General features: G+C 38.9%; 1 protein-coding gene across 2 annotated transcripts in view; it reads left to right on the forward strand.

Moving 5' to 3' along the window:
• Positions 1-24,839, forward strand: part of LOC131431176 (hemicentin-1-like) — a 400,232-nt gene that overhangs the window by 356,811 nt on the left and 18,582 nt on the right. For both annotated transcript variants that reach the window (XM_058596735.1, XM_058596736.1), the window contains 3 exons: positions 16,715-16,812; positions 17,315-17,692; positions 18,563-18,777. In XM_058596735.1, the coding sequence (XP_058452718.1) occupies positions 16,715-16,812; positions 17,315-17,692; positions 18,563-18,777 (691 nt within the window). The remainder of the gene's footprint in view (positions 1-16,714; positions 16,813-17,314; positions 17,693-18,562; positions 18,778-24,839) is intronic.

Genomic DNA, 24,839 nt, shown 5'->3' on the forward strand with positions numbered 1-24,839 from the left:
GTACTACTACGAAGAACTCTCGGAGGAACTCGAAAATTCAACATGGAGAGGAGCTCAGAGCTATCAACTTCACCATTCAATAACTTAGCCAAAAACTAGCTTGATGAATACGTCGACGCCGTTCTAATGTATCCATGCTCAATAATCTACATCGACCATCATACGGAGGAAGGTTTATGGGGTCTCGTCATGGTAGATTACGAAGTGCCAATCGAATGAACTTGCGTTGTACATTTTCAATCCTTAAACTCCACGTCAGTTGATAGGGCAGCCAAACAACAGATGCGTTCTCTAGAATTGGACGGACGGGTGAACAGTATAATGCTTTTAGGCAGTACGGGTCAGTGAAATTCTTTGCAATTTTCGATATGAAACCCAATTGTCGATTAGCTTTAGCGATAACGGCCGTGCGGTGGTGATTGAAAGTGAGTTTTTGATCAGGCAATACACCTAGATCACTGATCAGGTCAGCTCTTTGGAGGATCGCTCCATTAATATTATACTCAAACATAACTGGCTTCTTGATACGGTGAAACGACACAACTATACATTTCGAAACATTAACAGTTAGCTTATTCCGATGACACCAATCGACGAAGAGGTCCAAAGTAGACTGCAGACGGATGCAATCTTCGGTGGTACGAACGACAAAATACAGTTTTAAATCATCGGCATATGCAATCCTACAACCAGGCTGAAGTCGTAGCATCACATCGTTGAAATACAGGATGAATAACAATGGGCCTAGGTTGCTACCTTGTGGCACACCAGATGAATTTGTGAAATTCGAAGACGTTGTCGAGTCGAGTTTAACACGGAGGGTTCTATCCGTCAAGTAAGATTGCAGCCAATTGGTAAATCGTCCAGATACCCCAAGCTTGAATAGCTTGGCTATGAGAATGTCGTGGTTGATCGAATCAAAAGCTGTTTTCAGATCAGTATATATAGTGTCGATCTGGAATCCGAGTTCCAAATTTTCAAAACAAGTAGAGGTGAAACTTAAAAGATTCGTTGTCACTGAACGCTTGGGCATGAATCCATGCTGATCTTTCGATATATAGCATTTAATCGCTTCGAGGAGTACACCACTTACGACAATTTCAAAAATTTTTGAAGCAGCGGATAAGCTAGTAATTCCTCTGTAGTTTGCCACATTACGCTTATCTCCTTTTTTGTAAACGGGGACCATTAACGATTGCTTCCAAATAGCGGGAAAACGTGAATCAATTAGTGATTGGTTGTATATAATGCTAAGCGGTTCAGCCAAATTAGCAATAGTGCGACAAAAACAACTGAGGGTATACTGTCAGGTCCAGGCGAGAAAGAGCTTTTTAGTTTCTTAGTAGCACACGTTACCATTTCAGGTGTAATAATAAAAACGTCAAAATCAATTAAATTTCCAGGAACATCCGAAACAGCCAATTCCATTTCAGAAGTGGTAACGGGAGTTGCATTAAACACTGATGAGAAATGGGACGCAAACAATTCGCATCTTTCACCACTTGTCGACGATACGCAATCATTTAAATAAACATGTGCTGGAACAGTTGAGGTATTCCTCTTCGAGTTAACATAACTCCAGAACTTCTTAGGGTTTCGTTTTAGATCAGTTTGCACTCGCAAGACATATGATTTATACAATGATGAATTCAGTCTGCGGTATACATTACTAGCCAGATGAAAGATCTGCTTGATTTCTGGAGAACGGTGTTTCCGAAGTCGTCGCTGTGCTGCATTCTGTTTTCGTTTCAGCTTACGTAAAATAGTGGTACTCCGAACAGGAGAAACACTAGGGCGACGGAATGGTACGTTTGCATTCAACCAATTGTTCAATACGGAGAGAAACGAGTCCGCCATTTCATCGGAATTCTTATCCGTGAAAAATACTTTCCAATCAATATCAGTTAGAGCAATCGAGAGTGCGTCGAAGTCGATCTTGTTATAATCTAAAGGTAACTCGGTGAATCCATTGCTAGGAAGTGATGTCTCCGCTGCATCACGTATGCCAACAGAAATTGAAATTTCGAGTGGCGGATGGTGAAAATCGATCGGTAAGAGAGGCGATACGCAAAGCACAATATCAACAGCTAAATCCGTAGAACAGAAAATCAGATCAAGAATACGCTCCAAATGATACGTATGAGATTCGTCTGACGCAGATTGAAAAAATCAGAGTATTTCACTAAGCAGGACAACTTCGAGAATTTTTTTTCGGCCTTGCCAAAAAAAACGAAAATTGCGAAACATTTCCGTGCAACGCCGGGTAATTCAGCTAGTTTTTCATATATTTCTCGAAGCAAACTGAATCGCAGTCGTATGGCGAAACTTTTGCTGAGATAAGTTAGATTTTGTTGAGTCATTCCTGAAATTAACAGCAGAAAAGTTGACAAAATCAGTTTCGTCTTTCTTATTTTTTTTTTAAATATTGGGACATGTTTCAAGAATGGCAAACCATTTCGACGTGAAAATTTTATAAGGACACATAAACCAATGAGAGTTTCTCTTAGTTTATTTTACGTTTATTTACAAACTTGTTTACTTTCCTTTTACTTACAAAATGTTCGTGTAGGATGAAAGCCAATATTTCGATTATTCTAGAAGTACTAGGTATTGAACGAACATTTTTATAATAACGCAGATATAATCGAAAGAGGCAGTAAACTAAGAGAACCTGTTAATTCCTTTTATGCAATTTTAAAATGTTAACGTCAATTTGTTTTGTACGGAAGGAGAGTCCGATTCGACACAAGAGTAATTTTGACGTGAATACACCTATGTGGCACCCTTCAAAAATTCGTTCTGTGGAAGAATGGATATAACTGAATCGTGACGATCTCGCGTTGTAATAAACGCAACAACATAATTATTTCTCCTTGCTACCAGAAATATGATCAGCAATTTATGATACAAATTCCAGTGGTATGAGATAACCACAAACGTCTCTTAATTTTGTTTTGCCTTTCTCATATAGAAAGGTTATGCAATCACTTGACTTACTTTTCTCATAGACGGCTGAACCGATTCTCACAAACTTGGATTCAAATTGAAGGTACAATTGTCCCATACAAAGCTCCCGAATTTTATTTTAATCTGACTTCCCGTTCCGGAGTTACAGGATGATTAGAGTTACAGGATGATTAGTCAAATGAAAAGTATCATGGTCCCATACAAAACTGCCAAATTTTATCCGGATCCGACTTCCGGTACCGGAATTATATGGTACAGTGTGTTAAAAATTGGATACCGTTACTTGAAGCGGCGAAGCAAAACACTTTAAAAAAATCTTAACTTGCGTCAAAACTATTCCAATCGGTAGTCATTGTCAATAGACAACCAAAAAACTCGATTCCGGCTATGCTGGTTCTCGTTTGCTGATTTCGGAAGCACCGGAAATAAGAAGTAAAATTATTTCTAAACTTGCCTCAAAACTATTCCAATCGGTAGTCATTGTCAGTAGACGGCCAAACATTAATTTCGCTTTCCTTGTTCTTGGATTTTTTATGAACGACCGAAGATTGTAACCATATGCTCAAAAATGGATCCCATTCACTTTTCTCGAACCAACTTCGATTAAACCGGTTCCCAGATTCCGGTTTCGGAAGTACCTCTTTTCGTTTTTTCAGAGATGGCCTATCCGACCTGAGTCCTTTTTCACTCTGTAGGTTATTATTGTTTATGAACAATGAGATATGAGAAAGGCATCATTACACCACTAGGTGGATTGAAACAGATTTTATATTCGATCAGGTACGGGTCGGGTTCGGGTTTAAGAAATTGCTTACCTGACCATTTCAAAAGTACGACGTAGTAATGTCGAAAAAAATTACCAAAATAAATCACATTCTACTCCTGTACGGGGTTGAAGATCTACAGATTTTCCAATAAATTCGTAAACCTGGACACTCAACAGACACCGGAAAACATTTTGATCCTAAGGAGTGTATCGAAAATAAGCTATCCACAAATTTTTCTTTCAAATTATGATAAAAAGCGATATTTTATTCAAACTAAAAATTCATCCTTTATTGTTCGAGGTTAAACGTGAGCATAATGAAAACCGGATGAAATTTAAGTTATTCCTTCACGAATTTTCGAACTTTTGATCGAACGCTCTTCATCAAGTTCCAGGCAAGTTTTGCATCGCATTTTTCGAACGCTTGAGCCCTATTTTTTTTAACTCCTGCATATTTCCAGCTGCCTTATCAGTCTTCTTGAAGACCCTCTTCACGATTGCCCAGTAACGTTCGATGGGTCGAAACTGAGGGCAATTTGGTGGATTGATATATTTCTCAACGAAATTTCTACCCTTTTCCGCAAGCCAATTGAGCGTGGTTTTGGCATAGTGAACCGACGCTAAATTCGGCCAAAACAGTGGATGTGCACTATGCTTCTTATATAAAGGCAGCAATCTCTTCTGGAGACACTCAGATCGATAGATTTCTGCATTTATAGATCCGATAGTGTAAAAAATGGTTGACTTCAAACCACAGGAAAATATTGCTTGCCATACCAGTAGCTTTCGATCAAATTTCTCCACTTGAATCGACCTGTCCGAATCGCTCACATCCTCCCCAATGACGACAGTAAAGTATTGTGGACCTGGAAGGGTTTTTGAGTTCTCCTTCACATAAGTCTTATTGTCCTTCAAAACGCATGCATCTGGAAACTGCCAAAGACGCGAATACAATTTCCGAGCCCTTGTTGCTGCTCACTTCTTCTGTTCTACACTTTGCTTCGAGATTTTCTACTTCTTGTAGGTCTTAAGGTGATTTCGTCTCTTGATACGCTGGATCATGCCGACACTCGTTTCTGCTTTTTTGGCCAAATCACGTATTGACATTGATTTGTTCTTCATAATTAGAGATATCACTTTCTGGTCCAGTTTCAGGAAGGAAGAACCGAGTTTTCTACCTCTTCCCAATAGCTCATCCAAAGAATAGTGTTCCCCAAACTTATTCATGATGGTTTTACCACTGGCATGATAAATTTCAAACCGCTTCGCCAATTTCCGCATAGTAATACCCTTCTCACTTAGCCATGTGTCCAGAACCTTAATTTTCAATTCCTTTTCAATGCGCGACATTTTAAAAACGCAGAATTCCAACCGCACAAACAAGTAAACAAACGAAAGCTGACTGCCAAACGCACAGCATGCTGTGATCTGAGCATAAGAAACCATCACAAATACATGCATGCATGCAACACAAATGTATGTGGATAGCTTATTTCCGATACACTTCTTATTATTAGTTTCGGTCAAATATGAATAAGTTAAGCAATTTTGAAAGTGACTTGATTGATTGACTGGCAATATTGATGGGAAACTTTGCAATCGCAGCACATTAGCGATAGCGAATGAACTTCCGCTACCATTTTTTTCCGTTGTCAACTTGACTGCTGGACTTTATTGACTGATACTCGCTCTTTTAGTTCAATATGTTGTAAACGTGAAACGTTTAAATAACTCTTAAACCGCGATTTCTACACCGCCAATGTAAAACATAACTGAAAACTCAAGCGCGCGATTCTGTTAGTACTTAATTCCAACGACCGGTCGTATCATTAAACTAAATTTGAACGTCTGGTTTTAGAGTTGCTGCGGAAACCGCACGATGGTAGCCACTTCCAAGTCTGATGTGAATAAGTACCTTCCACAAGCTTAATAATAGTACAACCTTCGGTCCTACTAGGGCGCTACGAGCTATCCACCAGTTTTAAGAATTTGGTTTACTGCAGCAGCAAATGCTTATTAAGTGAGGAACCCGCCTTCCCGTGCCTCTCTGTCCGGACCCAAACGAACCATCGAGATATGCGCAAAGGACATTGCCACTAGCCGTCCGGTGGTGCGAGTGTCAATCTCAGTTTGTTTGAAAGTATTACTAATAAAGAGCAAATGAATGGCGAGCGGACATTCGTCTAATTTAATTCAATCACGATCCAAATCAAAAAAATATCCCTGAAAACCAGACGTCAGTCATAATTTCAAAATATGCTGCTTTCTGCGAAACCATGTTCCTCCAGCCGGCAAATCCTGAATCCATCCGATGACAATATTTCATTTTTGGTCCGGCGCTGTCCGGCGAAGGACAGACATCTCCCGATCCGATCGGATCCGGCATCGGACCGGGGACAGCAACGGATTTCATAAATCAACGCCGTGGCGTGAGAGGATCCTCTGGGCTTCAGCGTACCGGTAGAAAACACAATTCATTTCACAACTTTAATTCAATTTTTGCCTCACCTTCCTCCCCATAACCGTAGGTTTGCAGAAGCCAACCACGCGGAGCCGGAGCAAAGGTAAATCCTTGTACCTTTCAGTAGCGCGCTAGGTGCTGCTGCTTTTTTTATCCTTGTGGGTAGCGCATAAATCATGATAACCAACAGGGGGAAGGTGTCAGTGAGATTTCCACACTTGTTTGCACCATACAGTGGAAATTCAATTCTCGCCAGATCCCGCCGATGGATCTGATTTGCAAAGAAAAATTATGGCACGAAAATGAAGAGAAATATACATAAAACACCGAACAGGTCGGATGGATGAATGGCACCCGATCACGAACAGGTCGTAAAAATTACAATTATTTTTTGCTTTACTACGCAAATGCCAAGCCGCGGCAAACCGCCAGCTCCGGTGCAAAAATCGTTCCACGGAATCGTCAATCGTAAAGGTAAACAGGCTGGCCGGTAAGCGGAAATGGCAGCAGAATAACTCATAAAGTGAGCGACCGGTGAACACGCCATACGACCACGAAAAGGCACATGTAAACAATCGAACTGTTGAGCGTCGAGCGTTCCTCAGCCTACTTCGATGCTACGGGAGGTGGAATGTGTGTAACACAGGGTGGGGTGCTACGAGCCAAGTTTCAAAAAGCCGAAGAAAGAAAAATGCTATTCGAGACGTACACCTACCAAACCTGGTTGGAATAATTCGTAAACAGATGGGAGGTACTCCGTCAACAGTGGGTTTCGTTGAAATTCAACTAACAGTGTGAGTGAGGTCAGGCGCACACGATTACCCACTAATGCTATAAAGTGTGATACTGGTAACTACTTTTATGCGGAAACGGTTTAATTGTCTCTGTCGAATTACTTCATTTTACTGATTGTAAGATTGACATCTAAAGCTTGCTTCAGATAGAATTGGAACAAAGACAATTGCCTGTATTTCAGTTATTTATTATTGAATTCAAGATTTTTTTTATGCATCCAGCGTTTTCTTCATACTTTTAAGAAAAAAATACGGATAAAATTATTCGTCATGGTTTCGAAGGAATTCTCGAATTTTGCTGTAACACGGCTCATTAGGTGGCGCTCACCTTCTTCGTCCATCGTTTTAGCAATCTTATTTCACCAGGTCGTCATCTGATTGATGTCTTTGACAACCTTTCCCTTTGCCTTGACTCTCCTCTTCATGATTGCCCAGTATTTCTCAATAGGACGGAACTGGGGGCAGTTGGGTGGGTTAAGGTTTTCCGAAACAAACTGGACCCCTTTCTCTGCATACCATTCTTGAACAACTTTGCTGTAATGACAGCTTGCCAAATCTGGCCAAAACATTACGGGATGCCAAAACATTATGGGATAGAATGAACGGCAAAATTCGTTTTTGGAGACACTCGTTTTGATATAGTTCCGATTTCATTATCTTAATTGTAACAAAAACATTATTTTTTTTGCCACAACTGCAAATGCCCTGCCAAATCATAATTTTTTCTGCAAATTTGTCAGCAAAAACAAATTAAAATTTGACTGGAACATCCTCCGAGCCGTTGCCAAGTAAAATTTTTGAACTGGGATTTGCTCAGTCAGCCTTGACATAGGTTTCATCGTCCATCAGAAGACACCCGTCGAACTTGGTCAGCACCTGGTCAAATAGTTTCCGAATACGAATTTTGACCACACTGTTATGTTTTATGATCAGATTTGGTTGTTTGCTAGCTCGATACGACTTGATTCTTTCCCGGAGTCGAGTTCTCCTCACGGTACTTTGGGCAGCACCGAATTTTTTGGCCAAATCACGGTCCGACAGATTAGAATTTCTCTTAATCGTCTTCAAAATCGTACCACGGTATTTTCTTTTACCGAATTCAGTTGCACAAATTTTTTTTGAAAGAAAAGAAAATTTGCAAAAACATTCCGCCATTTTCTTTTATAGGGCTCTGTCAAGTTCAAGGAAAAAATTTTTGACACTCGAAAATGAAAACAATTCTTTTAGTAACAGCAAAGTTTTTTAAATAACTATTGCGTAAAAACGATGGATATATATGTAATTTGTGGATAGTAGCAATCCGTTTGAAAATCCTATAGGTAACTTTGAGAAACTATCTCGAATGCCTCAATATTTGGATGAAAAGTTTACAAACTTGTTAGATTAATCCCTTGATGCGATTCTTCTAAAAGATGAAAGAACTACAACAAAAACCGGTTCATTTACAAATTCAAGGAGGGTACAAGAAATTTCCGAAATCGAAAAAAAATTTTTGATGCCAAAAGTCTTAGAATTGATGCCAAAAGTCTTAGAATTGCATTTCGTAAAGCTCTAGTGCTCAAAAGTTTAAGCACCTCGAAAAAAGCTCTCATGCAAAATTTGAGCTAAATCGGACATGCGTAAGGGGTGCTGCTCGGCGGTAAAGTTTTGAAAATATTGAAAAAACACCATAGGGGGGAGTACATGAAATTTACAAAATCGAAAACTTTTTTGATACAAAAAGTCTCTAAACTGCATGAAACGTCGAGATTTAGTGTCATCACGAAAAAAAATTTTTTTGAAAAAATCGACTTTTTGGGACTTTTTTTTCCCAAAAAAAATTGATTTTTCCAAAAAAAAATTTTTTTTAGATGGCAATAAATCTCGACGTTTCATGCAGCTTAGAGACTTTTTGCATCAAAAAAGTTTTCGATTTTGTAAATTTCATGTATTCCCCCCTATGGTGTTTTTTCAATATTTTCAAAACTTTACCGCCGAGCAGCACCCCTTACGCATGTCCGATTTAGCTCAAATTTTGCATGAGGGCTTTTTTCGAGGTGCTTAAACTTTTGAGCACTAGAGCTTTACGAAAATTGAGGTGATCCCAAAATTTTGGAACCCTTATATATAAGAGCGGTAAAAATCAACGTGTTTTGTCGGTTACGTCATTTATACCAGCATATCTCCGGAACCAGGGGTCACAGCTATTTGATCTTCGAGCTTGATCAATGGCCCGACAGTAGTTTTCAAACGAGCCTAAGTTTGTTAAAATCGGTTCAGTCATCTCTGAGAAAATTGAGTGGTAAAAATATCTTCGAAAAGTGCACACACACAGACATTCCGAGGCTCCGTTCGAAAGTCGGGTTTTCCAGCAATTCTAATACCTTTCTAAAGTCATAAAAAACTTTTATGTTGATTTTCAAGCAATTAAAATTTGTTTTAAGCGCAGCAAAAACTACAAGCTTCTGTTTGCTTTGGTATTCGGCATAAAAAGAACGTGCTGCTATTACACACACATGCCATTTGTCGGAATGACGCTATCTGCTTTCTGTCAAAAGTTACGGTGGGGTGTCGGCAACCGATCATCTTCCCCTACAAATGATAGATGATAGTGTCTACTCCCATTTTGTTGACCTACAATCGTACTTCTGAAATAATCCAAAAAGACCTGAATGTTTTTTTTAGATTGATTCATGTTCCCCTGAACGGACTTCCCAAGAAAACTTGTTAACTTTATCACTGACTAAGCGTCGAAGCATTTGCTTTTGCGTGTCATTTGCTTACTAAGTAAATGTTTGCGGTATTTTCCGATAACTGATTGCAAATGAACATATATCTAATACGGTTTCGCCACATCGCTTTGTTCGTGTGCAGGTCGTTTTTCCTTAATTTTCGCTTTCAAACGATCTAACAACGCTGTTAAGTATTCGCTACTGATCGTTTTTGCTTTATCAATATAGCATTAGCATTAGCATTAGAGACCGCCCGTGTGTTGCTACTCCGTTATTGATCTGGACCAATTGAGATTGCAAAATGATTTTTTGAAGTAACATGTTTGGGAATAACACATTGTTTCACACTGTGCAAACTGTATGGAACCATGCATGCTGATCAATACCGACGCCGGCCACGTCCGAATGCAGTTCTACTTGGGAGGGAAAGGATTGTTAGTTCGATGCATGTTGCTACTAAGAACCGAGGAATCCTCTGCATTCCCACATGCATCACAGGAGAGGATACTTTGTTAGTAAATGTTTTAATAATGTTATCATGTGTTTATTGCTCTGGGTAGCCGGCTACCAAGAATGTTTTAAAGTATTATCGTTTTATGTGTTATTTTGTGCTGGCAATATAATGCACGAAACAGTCAATCTCCGAAATTGACAAAACTCCGGACAGCCGGCTGTCGAGTATGCAGTCACTCGTTTATGCATCTACCTTTCGCGTTATTTTTAGTCATGCAAAAAAAAACACATGTAGATTGATAAAAAAAAGGTATCATCTCACTGCTAGGTGGATTAAGTACGTTTTTATAAATGAAACTACGTGATACAAAATAAACGAGCGAATAGGATTTAAACAAAAAAGTTGATTCATTGCATTGAAATATTCTAAACAGTTATTATAAAATCATTTTAAATCACCAAACAAAGGTCAACAGATTTCACACGCGTCTTGATTTTTTATTATTTCCGCTTTATTATTTTAATTATTTATTATTTATTTTAATTATTAATTGGTTATATTAGTTGATCTGGGCAGCCGGCTACCGAGAAAAACATCAATTTACTGTTTGAAATATTAATATCAAGTGTTTTTACTATGTATTCAATACATGTCATCTCTGTTATTAACTTTGTAATATAAACGGATTTGCGCAATGGTTGATTTTTATCATTCATTTTATAATCCTGAAAGACAATCAATAACATGGAAGAAGAAATCATTCCTAATAAAACTTTTCTACGAAGCTAGACGGAAATTGATAGGTTGAATAGAGAGATGATTTAGTAAAATTGAGTAATCAGAAGTAAAACATTGAAAATATCTGATAACTGAAAAGAAAACAGAAACTCCTGCAATTGTCGCCTTTTACGACGTGGAAGCAGGAATCCAGTGGATCTATTCTTGGTTCATTTTTTTCCGCCGGATTCCACACGGCATCTAGGCTGGTACAGTTCGGAGAGAGCTAATAGGTACTATCAATCTCCTAGTAGACCCCAGCCCCTTGATCGTTTTTGCTTTCTCAATATAGTCGATGAAGATCATACCACTGAAACACGATGAAGATCATAAAATACTGAAACCGTAACCTTCCCAGCTGACTGTTAAGCTTTTGAACACATCGGACGTGGTTCATCGGCTGCAGTCCACTCAGATGATGATCGTTTTGATTCTGTAGTGAAGTGATGGAGCCATGTTTCATCCATTGTCCCATATCGACGCAAAAAATATGGCTGATCGCTGATCCAGATCCGACTACTGGTTCCGGTTTTACAGTGCGATTAGTGAAAATTTCAAATTTCATTAGTATTTTTTCATAAGTGATGGCGAAGCGAGGTGCAAATTTTTATAAAACTTACTCCTAAATTAATCTAGTTGGCAGATATTGTTAGTTAGTGAATATACAAAACTACTTTGGGACTACTAGTCTCCGGTTTTCGCTTCCGGAAGCAGCTATAATATTAAAGAAAAGCTCCAAAAAACGGAACTCACTTCGATTTCTCAGTAACGGTTAAATCAATTTTCACGAATCATGATTCAAATCAAAGCCCTCATTGTCTTAAAAGATACTGTGTAATTTCATCCAGATCCGACTTCCGGTTCCGAAATTATATCACCCTATAATATGAGTGTCAAAACACATAAATCGTCATTCAAAATGACGCTGCAAAACTTGTACGTGTCAGTACGTGCTGGTACTAAAGCAGAAGAAAACACCACCGGCTTTGATCCGTTCGCAGAGAGCTTTGTTTAATTTCATATATTGTGCAGGATTGCCAGGTGAAAATTATGTAAATTTGTTAGCCTTCTATTAAATTTTATTTACTTGTTTTTGTCTTTCTCATATAAAATGTTTATGCAATCACTTGATAAATTGACTAATATGACTCATAAAATTAAAAAATGTCATAGTCCCATAGATTGCTGTTGAATTTTATCATGCTTTCATGGGGTAAATTGTATTTAAAATTGCACATCGTCATTTAGAGCGACAATGCAAAAGAGGGTACAATTCTTCTAAATATGGTTCAAAACTTTGATTTATATTTGTAGGTTATATTACTAGATTTCCGCTTGAGCTGTTACTAGAATATTGTTACTAATAGTAGTGTTGTTGTACCGTTTAATTTTACTATATCCCATTATTACACTCTCACAAAGTCACTATTTTCAGTCACTTTTTTCACAAAAGTGTATCAAACGTTATAATGCAATAAGTATTATAACGTTATAATATAATAAGTATTGCAACGTTATAATATAATAAGTAAACTTTTGATTACAGTTCGCTTCCACATTTCATCCAAGTCAGTCGATAAAACAAAACCGATTACGGTCGGGACGAAAGAAACCAAATACAGTACACTGAAGTCTTTTTTTATGCGAATTTACGTACCGCATAAAAAAAACCGCATAAAAAAAACCGCATAACTCTGAAAATTCGCATAAAAAAAAAACCGCATAACTCTGAAAATTCGCATAAAAAAAAACCGCATAACTCTGAAACTTCGCATAAAAAAAGACCGCAGAAGGGCAAACCGCATAACTCTGAAAATTCGCATAAAAAAAACCGCATAACTCTGAAACTTCGCATAAAAAAAAACCGCATAACTCTGAAAATTCGCATAAAAAAAGTCGCTTAAAAAAAACCGCATAAAAAAAGACCGCATAAAAAAAGACCTCAGTGTATTGTGTAGTGAACAATAGAACGACCTCGAGATGAGTGAACCAAACGAACAAAAGCTACCGCCGGTACGAAAGAATACAATTATTGTTGACTTCAGGCAGTGCAAAATTCGACCTTCGATATGAGAACTTGAAGGTTTGCTTATGGAGCAAATGCATCTTGACATTAAACGTGTGCATTTACTTCAATGCAATAAGAAAATCATGTTGTTTACATCCAGTTTTATAAAGAGTTGGATTCAATTCAATTCGCAAAAGTGTGCATTATGTGGAGCACGAGAACATTAAGTACAACATTCCAGTATATATGGAAGATAGTGCTATAGAAGTGCGTGTGCATGATCTTCACTCAAGCGTCATCGATCTTTATATTCGTAAAACTATGTTCCAATACGGAGAGATTCTCTCTACCGAAAAAGAAAAGTGGAAGAACTTTTTCCCCGGTATTCTAAATGGCGTACGTTTGTTACGCATGCGCTTGAAAAGTCCTATACCTTCTTATGTGATTTTCGGTCAGGATACAAGAATTCCGTGCGAATTACTTGTTACCTATGACAATCCGATGGCCATATGTCAATATTGCCAAAAAGCTGTTCACTACGGTAAGCCATGTGATAAACTGAACAAGGAGACAACAACACCAAAGGACAACGGTGCTTCCTTCACACCAGTACACCTATGACAGTTACCAACAACAGTGAAGTATCCCCAACAACAAGGCGCATCCACAGCAACTAGCAACGAAATCAACAACAATACCACGGCTATGGATGACGAGACGAACCACGAACAAAATGCCCCTCAATCCTCGCAGGAGGGAAATGGAAGCTTCTCTCCACCTAGAAAAAGGGTGATAACGAGAAACAATACAAAAAAATTTTTCAGCTTAAAACTCAGCTCTATCGGCCACATAAAGCTTGTACGCAAATAGGCCTGAATAAAAATATCTTTTATAAAAAAAATACAACGTTTGATGAACTTTTGTGAAAATAGTGACTTTGTGAGAGTGTAAAGACGTGACATAGTAGAATTAAATGGTACAACAACAGTAGTATTAGTGAGGTTATATTAGTTACTTACTAAACGAACCGACTTCGGCTATACTGATTCCATGCTCCTTGTTCCAGAAGTACCGGAAATAGTGGTCAAAAAGTTGAAAACGAGACTCACTCAGTTTTCCCAGAGATGATTTGATCGATTTCCACAAGTTTAGGCTCCTATAGTCTCTTAGGGTGCTGTTTAATTTCACCCGGGTCCGACTCCCGGTTCCAGATCTATAAGGGAAAGTGTGTTTAATCATTTAGAGCGACGATACAAAATGAAGAAAAATTCTTATTACCTTGACGAAACTGTTTACAAATTGAAAAGGTTATTTTAGTTTATACCCAAAGAAAGTTTCTTATTTTATGCAAGATTGAAAAAAAATAATTCTTGACAGAATCTTCTAGTGATATTTTTGAGAACATAAGTAATATGAGAAAGGTGGATTAAAAAAAGTTTTTCTCATAGGGAAACCCCTGTGATCCAATCAAAATGTATTGTTGCTGATGCCTTTGATTCCGCGAATGCTACCCAAGTAGCAATCCGCAACTAGTTCTGATGCGACTAAGTCCAAACTATGTTGCAACAAGAGCACGAATATGTTTTTTATGTTATACTGGCTAAAACAAGGTGACAGCAATGTTTCTTCATAACCTAACCAGTTACGAAATAGTTATTTAGGTTTCAAATCACCACATCTTTTTGTCATATTGAATTAATAATAAATTATAAGCTATCGTAACTTAATCCAAACATATCTTTAATCGCAACTTTATTACTAGCTGCTAGTTGAAAATAAGTTTATTAGACTCCAATATTGGCAACCCGTAACTAGTTCTGATACCACTTAGCCCAACTATGTTGCAACAAGAACACGAACATGTTTTTTTATGTTATGGTTAAAACAAGGTTACGGCAGTGTTTCTTCATAACATAAACATTGAACTAGCTATCATTAGTAAGTTATCGTTACTTGATTCTAACATATCTTTAATCACAGTTTTAGTTTTAGCTACAAGTTGAAAAAAGGTTGCGAAACCATTATAAATACGTAAGCGTATATGTAAATCGTTACTATGTGAATTGATGTAGTAATAACTTAGATATTATGAGATTATAACATAAAATTCTTCATTGATTCAGATAGTTATCGGTAGGTTTTCCCAACGTTATGATAACGAAAATGCAAACAAAACAACCTTTGTTGGCTTGAATATGGCGAATACAATATGGAGTCTCAAGAAGTGTATGAAACGTAAATAAAACCAGGAGATTACTACTTTTTGCCGAAAATAGTGAAAGGCAGAATAATCATTTTTGTTCTATGCACTGTCATAAATACGAAGAAAATAATATAGGGATTGAGCATCGATTGTGATAATATTATAACTCTCATGATATATGAATTTAAAATGATAAGAAATCACTCTAATTTGAGCATTCTGAACATAGCGTTATTTTGTTGTTTATTTTTCATATCTTTATAAACAGATTCTGATTGAAGGCGCATGAAAAACAGTTAAGTAAAATTGAATTCCGCTCGACAGTTTTAAAATCGTTGTGAAATTTGTACCTTGTATCAAGTTTGTGATTTAAAGCACTCTCCTGCTTTTTTATTGAAGATAGAAAAGTATTCTGGATTCATTCAATGTTTATAATGTCGATGGTGACTAAGTTTCAACTAGTTTACTTGGAAACAAGTTATTTTCAAGTTATGAAAAGATAAGTTATTCTAGTATGGCATTACAACGTAACGACAACTTATTTTTAGCTGAATTAACAACTAGTAGAAACTGCGCTTTTTGAGTCATGCAAGTGGTTAGATGTTAGTAACAATCACTCAAATATCTGGTTGCAAACTAGTCACAAACAAGCTAGCGTAACAAAAATTGTTACTTGGGTACCAAATGTCGTATGAGTTGAAGTTGGTTCTAGATTAGTTCAGCAATGCCACCTTATTAGCTATGATACGGTGACACCGCTGGCTTGAAGCGAATCCCACATATCGACGAGTGTGATGAGTCATCGCACTTTCGCTTAGTAGGTGAAAAATGAACATTTTCTCTCTGTTTCCATCCTAAACCCTTAGACGAGGGAAACGAAGATGAGAACCATTTATAATGCGCTTTATCCGAAATTGTGTGCCGGTTTTTCTGACTGGCTACACCCCATTGAGATCTTAACGACTTTCCGGTAAAAATAATGCAACTCCCGCACTGGCGATTCAATTTCATACAGAATGGCCCATAAATTAAAAGATGGCATATAAATCGAATGGTTTTGTCGTGCCAGAATCATAAATTCAGCAGGTTTACACATGATTAATATTATGTATTCCATGATGATTTACACGGTAATGAAGTAAAGGTTTTTTTTTGTTCCTGCATTTTATTCCAAGAAACAACCCAACAACTCTATCACGGTGCAGATACCCATTACCGTCGCGTAGTCGTTAGTTTAAATCACATGCATGTTTACCGTAAGTGATTAATAAATCATTCAAAAGCCTTGTTCGTTCACGTAACCAGTTCAGCACATAATTGTAAGCTTGCTTTTACGACCCGCGCCGTCCGGATTGGGACAATTTATCATTAAGCATTACATTCTGTCGTGCCGCGGTCGGAAGGAAAAAAATCACACACACACACTCAACCACAACTCGTACGTCGGGCCTCGTGTAGCCTGCGTTATTGCATCCAATCAGCCCCCTCCCAGTCCTTCTTTCGCACATGAAGGCTTTGCTCATTTCGCTTTGCTACATGCACTTTCTTTTCTGTTTCCGTTTTTTTTTTGCAGATCCACCCGAGATAAGCGTCGAGAATCCAATCGTGTATTCCGGCGAGGGCCAGGAAGCGATGCTCGTGTGCATTGTGCACGGCGAATCACAACCGGAAGTAAGTAGTTTTCCTCATTTCCCTTGTGAAGCGGGGCGTGTAGTGACGACGATGACGATGACGATGACGATGACGAGGACGACGACGACGACGACGACGATGACGATAACAACTGCAACGAGGACGACGCCGATGCCAATGGACGCTGCACGCAAGTGCATGTTTGGAGAACGATAATGGTTTCCGTTTGGTTTACCATGTGCACAGAGATATTGCGACATGTTTGTGTTAAATCGGTCCGTATCAGTCATCCCAAGATTGCTTATTTTGAACGACATGAGTTTCTACGAGTGGTCTTAGTTTGAGAAATTAAATAAGTAATTAACAGACATATTTTTGAATTAGTTCAGTAGCGACTATAGCATCTCTTCGGGGGGGCAATAACACATCCGAACAATAGCTTATTTACTCGCAAACCTCTGACGGAAGTAATTATTTTCCTTCCATCCTTTTTTTTTCGTGTGTTTACTTTTTGCCATAAACTTTGCCAACCCCACTGAAGGTACTGTGGCACAAGGACACGATGCAGATCGACCAAACGGAGCGGCACGTGATCGAGAGCCGCGGGGCACGGCACACGCTAATCATTCGTAAGGTTCACCCGCAGGACTTCGGCAACTATAGCTGCATTGCGGACAATCAGCTGGGCAAAACGCGAAAAACGGTTACCCTGACCGGCAAACCGAAGGCAGCCGTTTTCCGCTCGATGCCCAACAGCCAGTGGAAGGATCGGTACAACATTTCCTGGATCGTCGATTCGCACTCACCGATCGAGGAGTACAAGCTGTACTACCGGCTGGTCGACGGGGACATCCTGCAGAACCACGACGGTCTCTACATGGACAGCCGGAAGTCGCACCATACGTACATGGGTGGCAATGTAAGTGTGGTTTTTGTTTTAATGAATAACATAATGTTACGTTTCACATGTTGAACAAACACTCGGGCCTAAATGATTCAGTTCGAGCTCAAACTGGTTGACAATTCTGCGGAGATTTGCTTACAACCATGCTCAGCAGTAATTGAAATTGTGACCTAATTCCATTAATGCAATTTATTATCCCCAACCGAAAACTGTGCCTAGATGAACCTAAAAATCCATAATCCAATCATCCATTCTTTTGGGACTTCAATGTGACGTGTATCCACAATTCAATATTCCATTCTGGTGCAATGATATAGTTTCTAATCCGGGAACTGTAACGGAAACACACACGCCCACAAAAACCGATCATAATTTGTTGCCCCCTCCTCGCCGGAAGCTTGTCGAAATCCGGTGCCGGTTGTGTTTCAATCCGTTGTTTGAAATGATGGCTCATGTGCTAAGCTCGAACCACCAGGCGACGACGATGAGGCTTGTGGTTCCTGTCGACCCACGACGATGTCGATGCGCCAACATGTGAAACGTAATTTCCGTAATCCAGAAAAACCTGGACTGTCATAATAACGCAAAATTAATTCAATCTTTACTCTTCTTTCATTTTTTTTCTCATTTACCATGTCGCCGTTTGTTGTTGCACTGCCACCTGCACAAATCCGGTTCCACTTGGCATCATAACCGACCACGGTTGGGACGCATTGGACATCGATGCACACGCAAACACAAACACACACACGCCCGGGATCCGGTTTGGCTCAACGAACATCACTCGTACTATTTTCATCATGATGACAACGATGGCGACGGTTCTGCTACGACTACGACCGATGCTGCTGGTGTCCGTTCCGATTCCGATCCCGATTCCGGCAGATGCTGGAGTACGACCGGAAGATAACCTCGTTCGATGCCTACTCGTACAACAACGCGTACAATGGCCACAATCCGCACCACAAGTGGTCCAAGACGGACTGGCGGGACGTTGTGCTGCCGGCATTCCCGTACTCCCATCACTACACCCAGGGCATGAGCTATCTGCTGCGGGGACTCGAACCGGACCAGCAGTACGAAGCCCGGGTGCAATCGAGGTAATTATTGATGAATTGATTCTGTCCGGTGAAGTGATGGGCAAGGTATTGGGTCAGTTTTTTTTTTTCATTTTTCCTCTATGTTTGTTTTATGCTCCAGAGAACTGATGGTGCTTCTGGGTGGATTTTAGTTGCTATATTAGTTGCAGATTGGAGACGATAAAGAATGAATTAATTTGGGAGAATCATTTGGGATTGATTTATTAAAACCGTTTTAAAGCTCTCGAACACGAATTCAAGAGGAAACAAAACAACTGAGAATTACTTGCTTCACGTTTCGGCTTCGACTGATCTGTGCATTGAAAGTTCAAACTTATCTGGCATTGCCACAAAGTAGTTCAACTGAAACCTAACTACTATCTTCAGGGTAATCGCTTCTCGGCCTAAAGGCTAAGATCAAAGTGTACTATCTTCAGGGTCATTTCTCCGAAAGTCATTTCGCCGAAAGGGTTATCACGCCGAATGGACCATTTCGCCGAATGTCATTTCGCCGAAAGCCATTTCGCCGAAAGCCATTTCGCCGAAAGGGTCATTTTGCCGTTTAAAGCCCGTTTTGTTGACCTACAATTGTACTTCTTGAATAAAGAAAGATTCTTGTACCCTTGAATAAAGATTGATTCATGCACCTCAAAATCCAAGGAAACTAAGCATCAAAGCCAGGCCCGTGCGCAGGAATCATCCATGGGGGGGGGGGGGGGGGGGGGGGGGGTTCAAGGGGAGAGGGGGATGTCCAAAATGCAAAAAGGCGCCTCATCCACTATATTGACAATGTAAAAAGTAGGGGGGGGGGTGGCGGGGGGGGGGGGTTATTATGTCAGTTTATAAATAGATAATAAATTTACAAAAAATATGAATTGTCAAGTTATTTGCACTTTAATATAATAAGTACTCCATTGTTCATGAAACTTAATTTAAAAAAAATTCTTCATGGGGGGGGTTAAAACCCCCAAAACCCTGCCCCTGCGCACGGGCCTGATCAAAGCAATGGCATTTTCCGTTTACTAAGTGAAAAAACGGCGGCCAACTCAGCCGGTGTCGCCTCGGCGGCTTCATGCCGCCGAGCTATCCTTGGCTTCGGTTATGTGGCTGCGCCACATCAGTTATACAGGAGGCATAATACAACAAAAAAATTATATGATGTTTTCGAGATTACCCCTTTCGGCGAAATGTCAGTTTCGGCGAAATGACCCTTTCGGCGAAACGACTTTCGGCGAAATGACCCGCTCCCCTTTGCCTCTACTAGGTGACAATAATAGTTGAATTTGAAATGCTAGTGTACTGATCAGGCAAATATAAATCGGGAATCACATGAAAAAAAAACCTGTATTAATCCACCTAGTGGTCAATGACGTTTTATCATAAATATTACTGTCGAATTCTAAAAAAAACTGTGAAACAACAAATTTAGTTCGGACGTAACATAGTAAAATCTACAAATCCTGTTTACCCTGTAGTTCCGAAACCGGAAGTAGCATCCACAACAAATTCAGGAATTCCGCATGAAACTGTAAGACTTCTCATATGAATCTATAAGTTTGTGAAAGTCAGTTTGGTATTGATGAAAAGTTAGTGAGGTCCAGTTTTGACCACTATTAGGCGAATTTGGACCAAGTTTGAATATGTTTAAAAGGAGATTTTACCTCTTTTGCCTGGTCGCTTCAGGTGGCGGTATGAAATGTTTAACACCTAACCCAGTAGTTCCGAAGCCGGAAATCGGATGCGGATGAAATTCAGGATTATGGGACCTTGAGAACTTCTACTTGAACCTAAATGCGTGAAAGTTGGTCAAACGATTTCGGAGAAAAAAGACTGAGTTCCATTTTGGAGAGCTCAAACACTATTTACGGTGTTTCCGGAATCTGAAATCGGGAACCAGAAGAGCCGGAGTTAATTTGATGGGCCGTCTACTAACAATGACTAACGATTGGAATAGTTTCGAGCCCAGTTTAGAAGATTTTTTACGTTTCTTACTTCGCCGCTTCAAGTAAATATTTGAAATTTTCTTCCCGTAATTCCGGTACCGAAAGTCGTACCCGGATGTAATTTTTTAAAGGCCTAAGCTTGTGAAAATCGATCACACTTTATCTGAGGATAGTGAGTAAGTAATCAGAATTTTAAAATAAAGTCATTCGGTAATTCCGGAACAAGAAGGCAGCAGGATTCATGGGCTGTTAGTTATGTATTTTGCCTCAAATGAAAACAGTATTATTTTTTTTAATCGGTAATGGTTTTATTGTTTTTCAAAATATGTCCCTAGATGATCAATGCACTTTTGCATACGCTTTACCAATTTTCATAACATTTTTTCCACCCCAAAACATGGTTTTCGAACGCTTTCTTAGTATTCGGGAGTATTGAGTTGCTCTTCACGTAGTTTATTGTTCACGGAAGGGAACAAACAGAAGTCGTTAGGTGCCAAGTCAAGACTAAACGGCGGGTGGCCCATCAATTCGACGTTTTGGGTGCTCAAATATTCGGTTGTTTGAGCTTGCATTATCGGTATGAAGAATGATTCTGCGTCTTGCGTTTGTTTCCCTTATTTCACCTATACAGTAAATCCATGTTTCGTTACCTGTGTACGTATTATACACTAAAATTTGAAGCACCAAGATTGAATTTTTCAGCATTTCTGGGGTGTGGGATCCAACTTGAACAAATTTATTTCACGACTAAATGTTCATACAAAATAACATATAAGCTTTTCGATGTTTTCTGGCAGAACAACCGATTTTGGACGACCTTCTTTAAATTCATCTATAGGCGAACTACGATCACGATTGAATTTTTTATATCAGTATTGTACAAGTTGATCGAAGGACTCATGTCTTGATAATCCACGACGGAAATCGTAATAAATCATTGCACGAAAATGTTCACGATTACATTCCATTATTTTGCTGCAGTAAAATTCTCAACTCACTGAGAACGAAACAAATAGCGCTCAAATGACAGAACGTTCTGCAGATGGTAATGGTTAAAAATGGCAAACTTTCTGATGGAAACGTCAAAACCACCGGGCAACACTCAGTGTTAGCAAAGCAAAGCCTTGGTATTACATTCATGTAGTGGAATTTGACCTTCTGTTTAAACAGACTTCGCAGCCGATTCAGAGTGTACAGAACCAGTGCATGGCTGGTGCTACGATTCTACTGACACTACGAATCCTTCCAGGTCGGGGCTCGAACATACGACAACTGGTTTGTAAGACCAGCGCCCTATGCATTGTACCGCCAACCCGGGTCGTTTGGCCAAGGCTAAATACATAGCTAACAACCTACGTACGAAATAATGGAATTCTCTATGGCATTCCAAGATCTTGTATTTAATTCTAATGTTGAGAAAACCGTATAAGCCATCTCCGAGAAGTGCACAAAAATGTTGCATACGCACATGCACACCGACATTTTGCGTACTCAACGAACTGATTCGAATGGTATATGACACTCGGCTCTGCGGGCCTCGGTGCAAAGATCAGTTCATATGACTTTCTTTTAATCTTTCGGTCGCACTCATCGCAAAATAGCTAAGATCTTTTACAACCACAGCACCGTGTTTTACCAAAATCACACACCAGTTGCAGTCATTCGTAACCGCACCGTGATTCTGGTTTATTCAACGCGATTGAAATTTCCTGATCATGTGTGTATGGTGCTGATGGACTCCACTGCGTTTTCACAGCTTCGGGGTTGGTTTTCGTTTTCTTCATATCGTGTATGAATTTGAGCAAAGTACGCTGTGCGCATCGTTGGTAAAGGTGTGCTGTGTTTTCTTTTCTCGCACCAGCACGTACCGGTCGGTACGTATCGGTTTTGTGTCGTCATTTTTTATGACGATTTGCAAGTTTTGTCACTCATCGCCCAGTTATTGTGAAACCGGAGGTCGGACCCGGATGTAATTTCACAGTAGCTTTGGAGGCAATGTAAGCGTTAATTTAAATCAAGGTTTGTGAAAATAGGTTCAAGCATCACTGAAAAATCGAAGCGAGTTCTACTTTTGAAGTTTTTCTTCACTACTTTTGGTGCTTCCGGAATAGGAAACGATAGACCAGTAGTGCCCAAACAAGTTTATATACCTACAAACTAACAAGTTCTATAATCTAGAAACATTTATCCTGTACCTGGTGTTGTCCATCGTTTGTCAAAAAATACTCTTGAAATTGGAAATTTTCCACTTAGTTCTGGAACCAAAAGTCAGATCCGGATTAAAGGTTCTATAATTTTTCGAAGAACTTTAAGGCCTTTCATTTATATCTAAGTTTGTGGAAATCTGTTCAGCCATCTCCGAGAAAAATGACTGCACATTTTTGTTACATGCATACATACAAAGCAAAGTCTTGGCATTACATTCCTGTGGTGGAATTTGGCCTTTCTGTTTCAACAGACTTCGCAGCCGATTCTTAGTATACAGAATCATTGCATGGCTAGTACTATGGATCTTACTGACACTAAGAATCCTTCCAGGTCGGGGTCGAACAGACGACGGCTGGCTTGTAAGACCAGCGTCCTATGCACTGAACCGCCAACCCGGGATGCATACATACACACAGAGTTATTTGCTCAGTACGTCGAGCTGAATCAAATTGTATATGACATTCGGCCCCCCAGGCTGAGGTTGAAATGTCGGTTTTCACAGTGATTGCATAACCTTTCTCTACGGGAAAGGCAAAAGTATGTGTACATGTAGACATCAAAATTCATCAAATTTTGCGAATTGTTAAGATCCCCCTATGTGAAAAGCTGCACTTCCCTTCATGAACCTTGCTTTAGTATTGAATCAATTCGCACTGTGAACAGTTCTGCTGCGGAATGGACATATTTTGTGCATTGTTCGCAGTGTGTGTTTCGCTTCAAGGAACTACATTAGCGTTCAGCTGTTAGTCGTTTGCATTAGAGCAAAATACACGGAAATATGAACAAAGACGGAAAATATTCGTCAGAAATCAGACAGTTCAGGAGTTCAAACCGGCGTAAACATTTCAAAAGGGCAATCCAGCTTCAAAATAGTCAAAAATAGGAGATAATTCCCCAATTAAGAACGAAGTCGCATTATTTACATTTAATTATGAGACAAACATAATTATGACCATGTTCACATCGAAATGTTTACAGATGAGTTATAATGTTTCATGACGACAGTGAAATGAAATTTTCTTCTGAGTAAGGCAAAAATTTAATTTGCTTGCTTCAGTTATAGAAACCAGGAGTCGTACAAATCGCATATAAATGTGAAACGATTATTTTTTTGTATGGATTCGCTTTTACTGAAAATATCTTCAAGGTGCCTTTTAACAGTCGGTTAATGAAAAACTAACTTAACTAACTTAACTAACTTAACTAACTTAACTAACTTAACTAACTTAACTAACTTAACTAACTTAACTAACTTAACTAACTTAACTAACTTAACTAACTTAACTAACTTAACTAACTTAACTAACTTAACTAACTTAACTAACTTAACTAACTTAACTAACTTAACTAACTTAACTAACTTAACTAACTTAACTAACTTAACTAACTTAACTAACTTAACTAACTTAACTAACTTAACTAACTTAACTAACTTAACTAACTTAACTAACTTAACTAACTTAACTAACTTAACTAACTTAACTAACTTAACTAACTTAACTAAATTAACTTAACTGAATTTTCAAAGTTATCCGGTTTTCTCGTTTTGTCCAGTCTCAAATTCCCAAAGTCCCAGATGTTTTTCTTCCCAATTTATTTTTTGAGGTTATACCATATCTCAACTTTTCGAAGATATTTCGATTTTGGAAATCTCAAAGTCGATTTTATTCAAATCAAATTTCTTTTATTACGCCAGATTTGGACGTTTCATGCATTTCTAAGATATTTGATATCGAAAAAAAATTTCTTTAGTTTTGCTGTTTTTTTACGCGTAATTTCGAAGTTTCGCAGGTTTTTAACGCGGATTTTAGAAGTTGTGCGGTTTTTTTGCGCGGTTTTTCACGCGGTATGTATCCCTTGCGTAAAAGAAGAACTGTGTAGTGTACATCATTTTCCTTCTGTCTCATGAGTGCGTATATGAGGAAGAGCATG

Source organism: Malaya genurostris, chromosome 2, assembly GCF_030247185.1.
Source record: "Malaya genurostris strain Urasoe2022 chromosome 2, Malgen_1.1, whole genome shotgun sequence".
Lineage (NCBI taxonomy): Eukaryota > Metazoa > Arthropoda > Insecta > Diptera > Culicidae > Malaya > Malaya genurostris.